Source organism: Rissa tridactyla, chromosome 7 (genome assembly GCF_028500815.1).
Source record: "Rissa tridactyla isolate bRisTri1 chromosome 7, bRisTri1.patW.cur.20221130, whole genome shotgun sequence".
NCBI classification, from domain to species: Eukaryota; Metazoa; Chordata; class Aves; order Charadriiformes; family Laridae; genus Rissa; species Rissa tridactyla.
Window position 1 is genome coordinate 48370192 of NC_071472.1, and position 14308 is coordinate 48384499.

Sequence of the window (14308 nt, forward strand, 5' to 3'; positions counted from 1 at the left end):
CAGCACTACGGCTCCCAGCGTGCCCCGCGGCGGGCGCGGCCTGTCGCCGTGGCAGCGGGGCGGGTTTGTCGCCGTGAGGTGAGGGGTTCCCTGGAGCGGCGGGAGGGCCCAGCCCGCGGTGAGGAGAGGCGTCCCGCTCCCGTCGGCGCCGCCGCTGCCCCCCCTTGCCCCCGCCATGGCGCAGGCGGCGCTGGGCGCGGCGGGCCTGCACTTCGACGAGCTGAACAAGCTGCGCGTCCTGGAGCCCGAGGCGGCGCAGCAGACGGCTCAGCTCCGCGAGGAGTGCAGGGCCTTCCTCGACAGTGAGTCCCCCCCCGCGCTCCCGCCGCCCCCGCAGCCCGACCGGTGCCTGCCCGCGACCCCTGAGGAGAGGGACCCGGCCGGGCATCGGGGCCGCAGCTGCCGGCCTGGCCGAGCGCTCCTCGGGGAGGGCCGGGGGGCAGGCAGGGGTGCAAAGGGCTGTTTGACTCCCGTGGACGCTTAAGGGCTTTTCTCTCTTCATCCCCCCTTCATAGCCTACCTAACACCGCCGGAAATCTTAAAATGTACTCTAAAAATATAAACCTCATCTAAAAATTACAGCGTGTAGTAGAAGCATTGGTCGTCTTTAGGGGTGTTTTGAATATTACTTGACGCCTTTTTTTTTTTTTTTGCAGAAATAGTAGAATTTCAAAAAATAGTGGGTAGCTTAATTGAACTTGTTGATCAACTGGCAAAAGCTGCTGAAAGTGAGAAGATGAAGGTACTGTGCAATTAGCTACTGGCTTGTCATGTACTCCACTCTGTACTGCGCATGAAAAACCAGATCTCTCCCTGCCACCTTTTACAGCACAAGCATCTTTCGGTCTCATACAGGCATTTCCATGGTAGTTAATATTTGTCTGTCTGCAATATGAAAGCATGGGCTTTTTAAATGATATTAACATCTAGAAGACTTCTATAGGCGCACTCCGTATTGCATTACTCCTGCATTTAACAATCCTACTGCTCCTGCTTATCTATATATTTGCACATAGATAGAGCATGTATTTTTTAATCACACCGTTGCTAGCAGAGCTTTGTCCTCAAGAGGCAGGAGAGGCTCTGGGAGGAGGAGGAGGAGAAGGAAGGCTACCTAAAGACCAGATCAGTAAATAGCTCTATAACTGCCTTTGAAATTTCCTTTATTTCTATGTGTCACCAGGTGCTGTGGGGTTTTGCCACGTTTATTGTGGAAATAGAAATTAATGTCTAGCACAATTGTAGATAACTACTTTTCCCCTTATTTGTTCTGGGGAAGAAATTGTAACCAGAGCTTGTCAGTCTGTATGAGCAGTGACCAGTGATCAGTCCGTATTTCCAGAGGAGTCAGTGACTTCTGTTCCTTGAGTGTCAAATGCCTTAATCTGCCCAGCCTCCACAGGGGCCGTTTGCCTGTTCTACCAACTGTTCACTATTCAGATGTCACCCTCCTTTATTGTGAGTGTGGCTGAAACGCTTCAAAGTTGACCCGCTAGCAGGGAAAGGGGTTAGGAAAAATAAAAAATCCCAATGCAACCACATCCCTGACCGTCCTGTTTTGACAGGCCATTGGCGCACGGAATTTGCTGAAGTCTATAGCAAAGCAAAGAGAAGCTCAGGAACAGCAGCTTCAGGCTTTAATAGCCGAGAAAAAGATGCAGCTGGAAAGGTAAGTTGACCAGTGAACGTTGTGCTAAACCATCTGACGCGGGCTGGGTGCAGCTGGTAACTGTTTGGTTTTTCTTTCAGATACCGAATAGAGTACGAGACCCTGTGTAAAATTGAAGCAGACCAGAACGAATTCATTGACCAATTCATTTTTCAGAAATAGAGGATTTTGAGATAAACTAACTTGTAAACTTGACCATTCCAGAATCTTGAGAATTTCAAAAATATGCAATTTTTCACTGTGTATGAATGAATAGATGGTTTGTACCAATGGGAAGCGTCTTTTAATTCAGTGTGAATTACGCTAAAAGTGGCAATAAGGAGGGCTTTCTAACAGATGTAAAGACTGTTCTATCCTTTGATTTTATAAAAGTTTTGTACAGTCAGTAGTTCTAATTCAACTTATAGTTGAATTAATACTACTGTTGCTATGTTATGTATCTCACTTTTTGAATTGTACAGCTCTTTCAAAGAAATTGGGAAATAAATTATTGTTTTCAGACTTTCTGGATATACCTGAAGTAGTTGCTTCTGCTGTGTTATTTTTGAGCCTAAGAGTTCACAACTGCCTGGACACTCATAATGATTTTCCTGTATGTGGTATTTTTCACGTCTGTAAAGACACAAAACGCAATCAGCAGCAACTTTTATCAATACTGACCACATTATTTTTTTTGTATGGAGATAAAAGGAAAAAAAAAAACCCCAGAAATTTATCATCAAGAGAAGACAAAAAAGCAGAAGATATGGCAGCATTAAGAACACTAACCTGTGCCTGAGGTATGTCCCTACAGGCAGTAATATTAGTGTCACGTTCTTCCACAGCCATTATTAGCAATAGAACTGCAGCCCGGAGAGACAAACCATCCGAAGCGCACGGTGACACCAGCAGCGTGTATAAACTATAAATATGAATGTGACATTTACAAACTGAATGCCTGTGATCTAAAAATCAAGCCTCATGTTGAAGTGCAAATAGATGCGTTTTATGTCTGTCTGGAGGCAACCAAACATGGAAATGTGGCCTTTTCGAAGCCTGCGGAAGGCTCGTGTTTTATACCAGGGAGGTCTTGAAATATACAGGCAGAGACCGAAAAGCCACCTCAGTGACCTGTACTGTTACACAGGTGCCCAAGTTTGATTCGTGCAGATCAGATTGAGAATTAAAAAAAAAAAAAACAAACAAACAAAACCCAACAAACCCGAACCCCAACCACCCCAGAATTTCTATCAGTAGGGGGTTGTATTCACTGTAACGTATGCATCTATTTACTGCGTGAACTATCTCCTTGTCGTTCTAAGTTCCTTTTAGTCATTCCCTTAAAAAGATTAAATGCAGTTTAATGCGTTTAGTTATTTATTTCCATACTGGAAGTGATTTCACAGAAGAGAGAAATTTACAAATCCTTGTTTACAATTCCTGAAGTACTTTGAAATCCTCTAGGAAGGATGACTCGTTGTCAGACAAAGTTCACTTTAAGCATTCAGAAATCCAGATTTTTGGCACATTTATCACTGATCAGACATTTGCAATTAATCAAAACTGAAGCAGAGCAAAGGAAGGCGAAATTTTACAGGAAGTGGCGAGGAAGTTAAGAATTATAGGATTTGAAATGCTTCAAAAGCATGGCTTTGCAAAGCTGTGTATCATCGGTTATGGATTTTGCAGAATATGCTTTTGGAAGACAATTTTTTTTTTTATTCAGTGGTTTTCTAATAGTCATCTTGGAAAAAGGGAATGTGAAAGAAAAGTCTCAGCTGCAGTTTCCCCCCCCCCGTGATGCAGTTACACATCAAGTGGTTGGCAGTTTGTGTTCCCATTCCGGACGGTGGGCACAACCGGCAGCGGGAGAGGAGCGAGGTCCCTCCCCCGGCGCGCGCCCAGAAACCAGGTGGAATTGCGGGTACCGGCATCTGCCAGAGCAATTTCTGATTGAAGGAGAGCCGCAAACTCAAACCAATTCCAATTTATCTTGCAGGAGCCAGACGCTCCGGTCAGAGCCCGAGGCAGGTGTTTGTCCCAGACTCCGGCAGCGCAGGCCCTGAATCAAACCCAGAACAAGCGTTGTGCTTCAGAGCCGGCTACTTCCTTTTCCTTTTCTCCACGTGGCTGTAATGGGGGTGGAAGAGCATGGTGAAGAGAATGAGAAGTGGTATCAGCAAGTACGGCGCGTATATCGAGAGCAGAATTAGGCGCTCGCGTTGCGTCCGAGGTCCCACGTGCTCAGACTTGGAGAAATCGTGGAACAGGATATGTGCCAGGATGGCAAACAGAGTTGTCACTACGTGGGTGGAGTAGATAATGGCAGGAGTCCGTATCCATTTGCAGCCACCTGTACAGAAGCAAAAAGGAAACAATATTCAAGTATTTGAAACAAGCAGAATTCGGTGGCTTTTAAACGAATAGAACATTAACTGCGCTATCTCTGACAGGGTAAGCCGTATTAAATAGGTAGTAGAAAAACCCATAAATACTAGTAGCAACCCAGGAAAAGGATCTACCTTTATGGAAATTTACAATGATGGTGCGATTGTGAAAGTAACAAAGTGAGGACACAGGCCTGACCCAGAGCTTTATCTACCTTGGAAGCGTGCCCCGTGTCAAACGTTGATGCTGGTTACCTATAAATGGCTGCAGCAGAAAAGGGCCTACGGTGCCAGGTTTTGTTTCTGACAGGCCTTATTCTGTGCTGCTTTCTCAGCTAAAACTTGCCGTGAGAACAGCACAGCTCCACCCCGCGTCATACAGCCCTGTAACTGCTTGAGACTGATAAATAAACTTTCTCTGTGGCACAGGAGGCAAGTGTTAGGCAGAAGCGCTGGACAGGACATACGCTTACACCTGTGTCATACCAACCTTTGAAGAAGGCGTAGACTGCAACAGGGAAGAAAGGCATTTGTAAGAAAGCTTCGCAATATATAAATGCCTTAAACCACTCCGGGGGCTGGAGCATCATGGGGTCTCTAAAGGAGGCTGCGTACCACTGCAACAGTTCTGTCAGCTTGAGAAAAAGAACGAAACAACAGATTAATGCACTGAACATCAGCCGCAGCGGGAAAAACTGTGACCCTGACCCTGCTCTGGCGGCCAGATGGGACCATCAGTGCAGAGGGAAAACCAAGCGATCTCGTCCCGGTACACAAGGCTCCGTACCACGATTCGGTTTCAGTAGGGATTACAGTTCCCAAGTCTTCAAAACCATGAACCCCCCCGCATCAAGCATCTATTCAATTTGCGTTCCGGGCATTTTTAGGATTACTATAGCATTAAGTGCTGTTGCTTTCCAAAAAGTTGCTATTCCTGAAGTGTCATTTCCTACCAGGAAAAACCCAAACCACAAAAAAGATCCTTTTTCTGACTGTCCTACTGTCCGCTGAGGTGGGCAAACACTTGTAGGCCCTTGCAGTCCCAGCGGGCAGGAGGAGCCAGGCCTGCGCTCCCTCGGGAAGCGCATCCGTGGGGCTGAGGGTCCTGGCTCCGGCGGCTGGGTGCAGGGTACAGGGTGGTGTAGGGTGCAGGGATCTCGTCTTAGCGACTTGCCATTAGTTTCCATGACAGAAACGTAAATTCCAGCACAGCTTTAGGTTGGACTTTGAACGCAGAGATATGTATTGAGATTTGCTGGTTAACTATTAACGAAAAATGGTTTCTGTAATGGAGTAACTCTATAGGCAATTCTAATGGCAGAAATCAAATTCGCTAATTGTAAAGCTTGGATAGGAGGTTATGGCCGATCTCACCCTGGTGACGAGAGCCAAACTGATTATCTGCTATCCAGCTATTATTTTAATTGACTTTATTACGTTTATTGTCTTGTATAAGTTTATTCAAAACCCAGCACACCAGAGATTTTTGCTAATAAACGCGGTTGCCGGTGTCCCTGCTTTTGCAGCCGTAACGATTCCCTTGGCGTTTTTGGCAGGAGAACGAGCCGAAACCGGGCTCCCGGCGCGACCCTGACAGCGACGGCCGCGTCCGGGCCGGCACCGCGGGGCCCGCACCCGGCGGGTCCGCGCCCGCGCAGCCGGGGCTCGCTCTGCCGGTTCGCTCCCCGCTGCCTGCGAAACGCGCCCGGCGCCGCTCCGGGGGGGGGTTACCGCCCGCCCGCCCCCCGGCACCGCGGGCGCGTCAGCGGCCAGCCGGCGGGGCGGCCCCCGCGCCCCCGAGCTGCGGGTCTAACGCCGTCAGTCACAGCCGCGGAGCGCGCCCAGGACAGTCGCGTTTCTCGTCCTTCCCCAATGAATGACTTGACTAAAAATATTAGTCATCGTGTGGAAAGCCAAGGACCGAGTTATTTTTAAAAACTATCTCACTTTAGGGAATTTACTGCGGTTTTCCCTCCCCCTTACGCCTCCACACGCTGGATTCGGTACAAAACGCCCCCGGCCCCGCTACGCCAAGCGAAAGGCCCCGCAGACCCTCGCGGCCCCGCAGGCGCCCCCCGACCCGACCCGGCCCGGCCCCGCTCCCGTCCCCGGCGGCTACTCACGGCGGGCGGGTGGAGGCCGGCGGGCAGCAGCGGCTGGAGGTCGATGAGCAGCGTGATGGGGATGTGCGAGAGGAAATAGAGCGCGAAGAGCCGCTCCCGCCAGCGCGGAGCCGCCGCCATCGCCGCGCCCGCCCGCGCGCCGCCACGCGCCCCGGCCACGCCCATCGCCCCGGGGCCACGCCCACCGCCCCCGCCACGCCCCGGCGGGACACGGCCGCGGGAGGAGGAGGAGGAGGATGGGGAGGAAGGGGGGGAGGAGGGTCGGGGCCGGGCTCAGAGCAGCCCCCGGGCCCCGCCCGCCCCGTTCCGCTCAGGCGCAGCCGCCCCCGGACCGTGCTCCGCCCCCCCCCCCCCCCCGCCTTTTTCCATAGTTTTTCCCAATTTCACTCATTTCGGCCAAGGGCGGGAGCTGGGAAAAAGGACGCCGCGCCAGTTAAGTTCCTCCTGTGCTGGGCTTTCCTCGACACATTGCAAAGCTACGGCATTTAAAGGTGGCTTTTTGTCTTTTCCTCTAAACGTTCCATCTAGGGTCGAGCTGGGGAAAAAACAGTTTCTCGACGCCACTAACGCCTCCCCCCCCCCTCCCCCCCCAAGGTTTCGCCCCCCCGGGCTTGGACCGCGTCCCCCACAAGTCAGAGCCGAAGCAGGTGATCCGCGGGGCTGATGCCATCCTTTATTGAGCACAGAAGCTGCCCCAGGGGTACAGGCAGATTTTATAGCCATCATCTGCTGGGACCCCAGTCTCCCCCCTCCATCAACGTCACAAACAGTGTTAAAGCAGCCATACCTGAGCAGGGGTACAGAAGTACAGTGAACAGGACTTCCGCTCAAGCTGTGCTTGACAGAAGCATTTTTAAAAGTTACAAAGCACAAACAGTTCAAGGATCTCAAGATATTCCGTTACTAAAACAAATACAGGGTAAAAAAGATGATTAGAAAAATTGTGACCCAGTAAATATTAAGCCCAGCTCTTTGGTCTGGCGAGCATTCGTACGCTCCCAGCAGCTCAAATCGCAAAGTCCCAAATACGCCAATATTAAACTGGCTGAAGGAGAAAAGCTCTTCCCGACTTTCGTAAGTGAGTTGATTTGAATCAGTCAGTGGTATTTCACTGCACATCAGAAAGGGGGTTTGGCAACTACTTTCCCCCAGCAGACGTTGTTTAGCTCCTTTGCATCACCTTCAAGATGTACACACCGAGATCGGGCCTCCAAATAGTTGCACGTTCCTTTGACAATTTGTGAATAATTTTGAAGTTATTCTTTGCACTCACTACTTCTGTACTCTTCTCAAGGCACAATTAATAAAAGGAGATGCAGAAGCTGTATTTAGAGAGCTTAAAACTTATGATTACAATCTGTAATTCGTTTGACATTGGTATCAACAAAGCTTTAAACTGATTAAAATGCAACTCTGAAAACCACAAGCCAGAGTTTAACCCCACTGGGACAGAAACCAGCTCCCGCTGCGCTGGCGCGGAGCTCGCTCTCCGTGCGCGCACCAGGGCGTCCACTTCACACACGGAACCGTCTTTGCCAAAGGCGGCTCTTAAGAGGTCTCACTTCCATTGGAACTGAGTTACATCAAACATGTAAAACGCAGTGGAGGCTACAGAAAACATGACCGTACGAGGTTTTTACATACATTTGCACACACAATTTTTGTTACGCATTTGTGCCATTTGTCATTACTCACTCTGCGCAGCGCTTTGCCCACACTCATATGAAGACACCCTGAAAGGGGAATGTCCAAAAGACATTTTATTCTGTGTTCATGAACGAGATGAACCCATGGACCTCTAGCAACTCCCTCCAAAAAGCACCCCGATGCCCAGGGTTCCGCTGCCGCCTGCACCACTGGGTTCCTGCCTGAGCGAAGGGCCCGTCGCACCGCAGGCTTACACCGACGGAGCATCTAACGAGCAGCGTAAGTAAAAACAGCAGCGAATTCATGGCAACGGTGTCAGCAACAGGCAACCATGAAGCGATAATGACACCACCATCACCGGCTCCAAAACGTGTTAAAATTTCCCTCATAGCAGCACAGAAGCTTCTCGGAAGAGGTCTGAAGAGGCAGGGACAGGAGCCAGAACCTGCGCCAGCCCTGGGAAGGGAGCACCTGCTCCGAGGGTCCATCAGTTTATTTCTCCTGAGGCTTGAACCGTATCTTTCAATTTGTTTGATCTTTAAAAAGGTCACACTCATAAAACATGAGCGTTTTCAGCCGTATTCCGCAACGCCACTGCCCGTTGGATTCTTTGCATTAGGACTACAGAAAACAACGACCGCCTTTGTGCTGAAAAAAACGATACGAACTTTGCAAATTAAGTAAAATCCATCCTTGCCCGGATGTCTTTCAACCTCCCAGTAAAGTGCAACTCAATTGCTTGTTTTGATTTAATCAGCAAGTTTTGCCTTTATCCAGGATCAAGCTTAAGGAGTAAATGAATATTTTGTTTGAGAATTCATGTATATGCGCATAGATATGCATCTATACGTATATGTGTGTGTGTGTGTGTGTGTTTTTCTGCATGTGGGCGTACAAATCAAAACCACGCCCAAACCAAGGCGTCATAAACTCTTTTTACTTCTATTCTTTCAGACAGTACTCAATCGAGATTGTAACAACTTATTCTTAAATAAAGGTGGGAGATGAGACAGGAAATAACGATACCACCACCACTTCTTTTTCAAATGTCACATTTAATGTTTTCACCACTGTACTTCAAATCTACATTTTACAAAGTGACCAGCAAGTGTGCCACATTAACTGACCAACCTCTGAGATTTTACCTTTCATACCAGTGTCTTCTCGGGCTCTTTTAATTAAACACGTTTCTCATTCAAGTGAATTGAAATGCTTCAGTTGGTTTTATTCTCAGGAGCCTCATAAAAAACAAAGATATTGCACCATCTTTGTTCAGTTATTCAATGTTTGTCTCTTTCACAGCAAATAATTACTTCATTGAAGTTAAAACTTCCAAACATAACTTACTAATAGTCTCCAATTTCAGCTCAGATCACTCTTGTTGAAAATACTCTGCTAAATACAGATAACTTACAATAACTTTAACAGTTAATTGTCCATAACAAACACCACGGTTTTCCTCCAGACCAATGCTCAAATTTTAAGACCACCCTTTAGGATTTCTTTGTACAGGTGAAAAACAGTCTTCAATTTTCTAGTCTTGTTTTAAATATAAAAGTTGGAAGGGACATTCAAGTTTCAAGTCTCCACACTGAACTTAAAAAAAAAAAAAAAAATCATGTGGAGGTAAACAAACCAAGTTGTATACTCCAGGAGGTAGAGGCCTTCAATTTGTGTTCATATATACATATGCACAGAATTCAGTGTTCCAACAGAAAAAGAATTAGCCAAAAAGTAATAAAAGTTATTTACTACTGTGACATTTCAAGACTTCCACAGCTTCGCCTAAAGACACGAACACAATTAACATAATTCCCTATGTGCTTTTTTTTTTTTTCCTTTTCATTTTTTTTTTTTTCTCTCAACTGTCCAGTGCAGGAAAAAGTTCTCACAAAATTTCACAGACCTAAAATGTGCAAGCTAGTTTCTCTCTATACAGCAATGATGTCGGGGACCTCTGAAATTAGCCCATAAATGGAATTATTTACACACATAGAAGATGCATGCTGGGGGGTTTTATGTAAGAAAGAGCAGAAAAACTTCTAATAAAAATAGATTAAATATATATATATATTTATACCGGGTAAGGAAACAGAAGTTTAGTCTCTCCTAGTCACAAACTCATTCTCTCTACTCACAACATCTGATTTGAGAACAGCACACATCACCATCACAGCTCTAGTGAGAAGCTATTTATAGGGTTTGACCATCAGGTGTCGCGGCCACTTCTGTGGTCGCCGGCATCTGACGTGACTTCAGGATTGGTCGCAGTCAAGTTTTCTGTATTCCTTAGTTTTAGAAAACCCAAAATCTTCAGGAATGGCTCAATATCAAAATGTATGTCTATCTTTTTGTACAATCTCACTTCAATAAAAAAAAAGAAAAAAAAGGAAAAAAGAAAAAAAAGAAAAAACCTCCCCAAATTTGGTTCAATTCTGTTTGTTCTGAGCTGAGCCATCACAGCTGCACTAGAATTCATAAAACACGTGCAACTCTGGGTAAAATATTTTCTTCTAAAAGCACAACCACTTTACAAGATTAAAAGTCTAGTACATTTCTAAATATTATTCATATTGTACAAGTAGTGGTTGTTAATTTAAAACTTCATTAGTAAAATTACAGTACAAGCATGATTAACCTCCAGAATTGCAAATCCCAGACTCCAGTGGAAAGCTACGTTACATCTCAGTAGTACATTATCCTCCACTTCACTCCCAAACCAGAGGAGATGGCGGCATCTCGGACGGTTGAGCAACCGTGGAACTAGAATGCGGGTGACACAGAAAATCAGTGTTCATTTGCAGCAGCTAATAGACGAGAAAGTTAACGCTCGACCAGAAAGCAAACGTTTCAAGGAAAACAAAAAACCCCACCAAAAGCCAACCAAAACACCCCGAGACCAACAGCTAACAACAGACAACAAATACTTCGCTGTGCTTTATCTACTTATTTTCTTAACGATCATTCATCTATCCGTCATTAATTTTAATGTTTTTACAGCGCAATTCTACAATCAGAATTCAGCTTGTCAATCTTTCAGTTCTAATTTTTAGTCTGAGGCTAAAATATTACTTGAAACTTTTCCATGTTTTACTTAAATTCTAGAAGAATTCATAAAAGTATTTTTAAAATGTGACCATACATGTCCTTAAGGTATTTTTCGCAGAAGTTCTCTATGGGCCTTTCCTACTCTCAGACATTTAAAACATAAAAACATTTTGGATGTGTGAATTCCGTACTACGAATAAATGTGAATTAGTATCAGATGTGATTACATACAGTTACCTAATAAAGCTCTTAAAAGCAGCAGACTGCGGGTTGATGCAGAGAGGCACTCTGTTTCCTTTCTGCTGTTCCAAAATGAACTGATGAATTATTTCTGTACACAGGAGGAAAAAGAAAAACCACCATAGCATTAATACTTTCTGTTTCGGTGAAATGCAACGTAGACTGGAGGACAATACAGCTTCCTCTACTGAAAGGACATTTTAGTAAGGACAAAAGAACTCCACAGCTTCCCCAAATCTCACCTAAATCTCACCCGACGCCACACCTCAGAGCATGGGCTCACACAGAACTCTTCCACGCACGCTGAAATAACTGTGTATAAAATAAAACCCCAGTCCCTGCTACAACGCTGAACTGATGATAACCAGTTAGAGATTAAATCCCAATTTTGGGGTATAACTTTTTGAAAAGCAAAGAATTCTCAACTTGGACTTGGTCTGCAAACACCGAGAACACAGTTGTGTTGGTCCAGTTTGATCCATGGACTCGGTCACCGCCACCAAGCACAAAACTGCCGCTTGAGTGATTAAAGCAAAAAAGTAAATTTTCATAAGGAAAGAGGAACTGTGTGTACAGCTGCCAGACCAAACCTCTTCCCAAACACACGTGCGCACACACACGCCTCCCCGAAAAGCAGAGCCAGGAGGTTTGGCACCGGCCGGAGCTCCCCAGCTCCAGGGGGGTCCGTCAGGGCCCACGTGCCAGGACCTGCCCCGCTGCCAGCAAACCATAAAGGCAGCTTTAGCTTCTAGAACAGGAGATTTCAGAGCAGGCAGCAGAGCAGGTGCAGCTCTGGAAAGAGAGGAGGGAAATGGAAAGAGTAACAGGATAAAAAGAAAACAATGCCACGTGAACTTGTAGGAACTATAATTGTAAATTTCCGAGTTACAAGTTCAGGATATATCCGCAATAAGTCCCGTTATCATGGCAACATCACGGAGTATTTTTGTCCCAAGGTAACACACTTCTGCCCCCTCTCTTCCTCCTGAATTATTCGAGCTGCCACCAAAGAGACCCAACCCCTGCCCTGTGCCCGGCTCTGGACGGCGCTCAGGAAGGACCTGCCTTGCCGACTGGAGCCTATCGATTGCAGAAGAAACAAAGTGTTTCAGGGCTTATTTGCTGTGATGGGATCAGACTTCAAACCTCGAGTGCCACAAAGCGACTGCCGGTATGTAGTAGCCATCTGCAGCAGTAGCTTCTCTCCCAGCAGCGGTGACAGAACGTCACCAGCCTGAGCGCAGCCTCTGCCGGAGCCGCGCGTGGCACCAGCGGGGACACCATGACAGCGGCTGCTGCCCCGGCCCTCGGCATGGCCCTCCCGCGCCAGCAGAGTGTGGCAGGAGAACTATGAGGCTCCCAGCTCCAGCCCTTGGGGAGGTGCCCCCTTTCTGCAGGAGAGCTGGGGAAAACACCCCGCGCCCCAGCGGGGAACAGCAGCGACTGGGGAGCGGCGACAGCGGGGAAGGTGGCTGTGACGGTGGGAAACCAACAGACTTCTGCACGTCAGCTAACGCGTGTGATCATGTGTTAGGACAGAACGCTTACAAGCAATCCTGCTCTTTGAGTGAAAAGAAATGATTGCCAGTATCTGCCATGGAAAAACACCCAAAAGCAAACCCCACCTGGGTTAGCGCGCGCACCCAGACGGCACACTCCAAGGACAGACTGCCAAAGGATGGGGCAGGAAGAGAAATGCAGAAGCAAAGGTTAATTACTACTCACCTTTCACCTGCCGAACAGAACTGAGGTTCTTTTCAAAAGTGTCATCGAATTTGGGATTAGTGATGGGTTCAAAATCACTCGTATAAACTCTTCCAGTAGATGTGGAGAAACAACATTTACACATACAAGTGTGGTATCGCAACCGCCCTTCGTCAAGATATGGGTGAGCTAAGGCATCCTTAGCAGATATTCTTTTGGACTGAATATTGCATTTAAGGAAAATAAAATAAATAAAAAAAAAGAATTAGGATATTTTCAGAGGTATTGAAACAGTCTAAGGAATACTTACTCATCAATTAATTCTAAATTTTTTAATAAACACCTAATCATGTTAAAGGATTAGTTCAGGTCAGAAAACGTAGATCTGCAAACGCTGCCACTAGGGGGAAGATTTTACTTAAAAACAAGCAGCGTTGCTAAAATCACACTGACCTTTCTGTGCTATAGCTAATGATAGAAAATGCTGCTAATACGATTTTTAGAAATATATTTTTCAATAATTACTTTCTCCAGGTAACCTTAAAATTACGACTCCTACAACGAATCAAAATAAGCCCAAGGAATTTAATGTTAACAAATACGGCATTCTGTAGGTCCATACTCTGCAAAACATTGTAATGTGTCCTTGAGTAGGTATTCCAAGTAAAAGACAAATTGAAGCACCCCGGCTACCAGCATAATGCGGGATATGGCATCTGGAGTGCCGAGAAGTACTTTACATGCCAGGTTTCAGAGAACCCGTGGTGAAGGTGCAGGGCAGGTGGTGGAGCGAGGGGTTAAATCCTGCAGCTCACTGCCACCTACTAAGAGGTTTCTGGGCACAGCCCAAGTGCAGGACTCGGTCTCTAGGTGTCCAGCACCAGCCCCTCGACAAAGGAGAAGACTATCTGCTTCTAAAGGGCTGCAGACAGAAGTGCTACCACAAATTCAAGGTGTAATGAAATCCGTTGTTGAAGGTGAATTCAAAACCAAACCAAAACACAAACACAACAAAAGTTACTTGCTCGAAGAGCAAAAGCAGTGGCAAAGCTTGGAGTAGAACTCAACTCTCCCAATTCCCAGCGTATTTTTTAGATGAAATTACAATCACCTGTTCTAAAGGACTGTCCTGATTCTTAAAAACAAAACCCAAACACAAACTTATTTAAATGTGATTTGGGAATAACAGTATTCTGAGCGTTAAGGGAGTCAGAAAGGAAAGAAAATAAGTTGTTTACATGGAAGTTATAATTTAACACTTCCATTTTTTTGTTTAATAAAGTCATCTTAAGATTTAAAAAAAATAAAATCAAAAGGTACTGCCTTCTGAATACTCAATTACAAGCTTCCCCCTTTGCAGTACAGTCAATTTGTCTGTTTTTCATTTGAAATGTTAGGGGTTTTCCTGGAAAGATGAAATAACCAAGACCATCGATTCAGGTACCAGCTTGTCTAGTGACGATTCTGTATAGTAAGCCCAAGAGATGAAATCCAAAATCTACAGCAGCAAA

General features: G+C 46.2%; 2 protein-coding genes across 7 annotated transcripts in view; one reads left to right on the forward strand and one right to left on the reverse strand.

Annotated features, from left to right (window-relative positions):
* The first annotated feature begins 27 nt into the window (after positions 1–27).
* On the forward strand, positions 28–2189 carry IFT20 (intraflagellar transport 20). Its single transcript, XM_054208746.1, has 4 exons — positions 28–302; positions 657–742; positions 1566–1669; positions 1750–2189. Exons 1-4 carry the CDS (start codon positions 176–178, stop codon positions 1829–1831), a joined length of 399 nt encoding a protein of 132 aa, XP_054064721.1. The 5' UTR covers positions 28–175; the 3' UTR covers positions 1832–2189.
* Positions 2190–3344: 1155 nt separating this feature from the next.
* The window catches only part of NLK (nemo like kinase), a 67343-nt gene continuing 56379 nt past the window's right edge, over positions 3345–14308 (reverse strand). The window contains exons 9-11 of one of the 6 annotated variants that reach the window (XR_008467681.1): positions 12819–13017; positions 4526–4670; positions 3865–4001 (exon numbers count right to left, since the gene is read on the reverse strand). Coding sequence is in view for 5 of the 6 variants with exons in the window: in XM_054208738.1 (XP_054064713.1) it covers positions 3751–4001; positions 4526–4670 (396 nt within the window). In the remaining variant the exon portion in view is untranslated. Of the gene's footprint in view, positions 4002–4525; positions 4671–8840; positions 10613–11084; positions 11185–12818; positions 13018–14308 lie in introns of those variants that run through there. The other 5 variants (XM_054208741.1, XM_054208737.1, XM_054208740.1 and 2 more) reach the window with 5 other exon arrangements.

Excerpts from the sequence above, each read along its gene's own strand:
- IFT20 (XM_054208746.1), top strand. The coding sequence starts at position 176 with ATGGCGCAGGCGGCGCTGGGCGCGGCGGGCCTGCACTTCGACGAGCTG. Across the intron at positions 303-656 it reads GTGCAGGGCCTTCCTCGACA|AAATAGTAGAATTTCAAAAA; the intron begins GTGAGTCCCCCC and ends TTTTTTTTGCAG. Across the intron at positions 1,670-1,749 it reads AAAAAGATGCAGCTGGAAAG|ATACCGAATAGAGTACGAGA; the intron begins GTAAGTTGACCA and ends TTTTTCTTTCAG.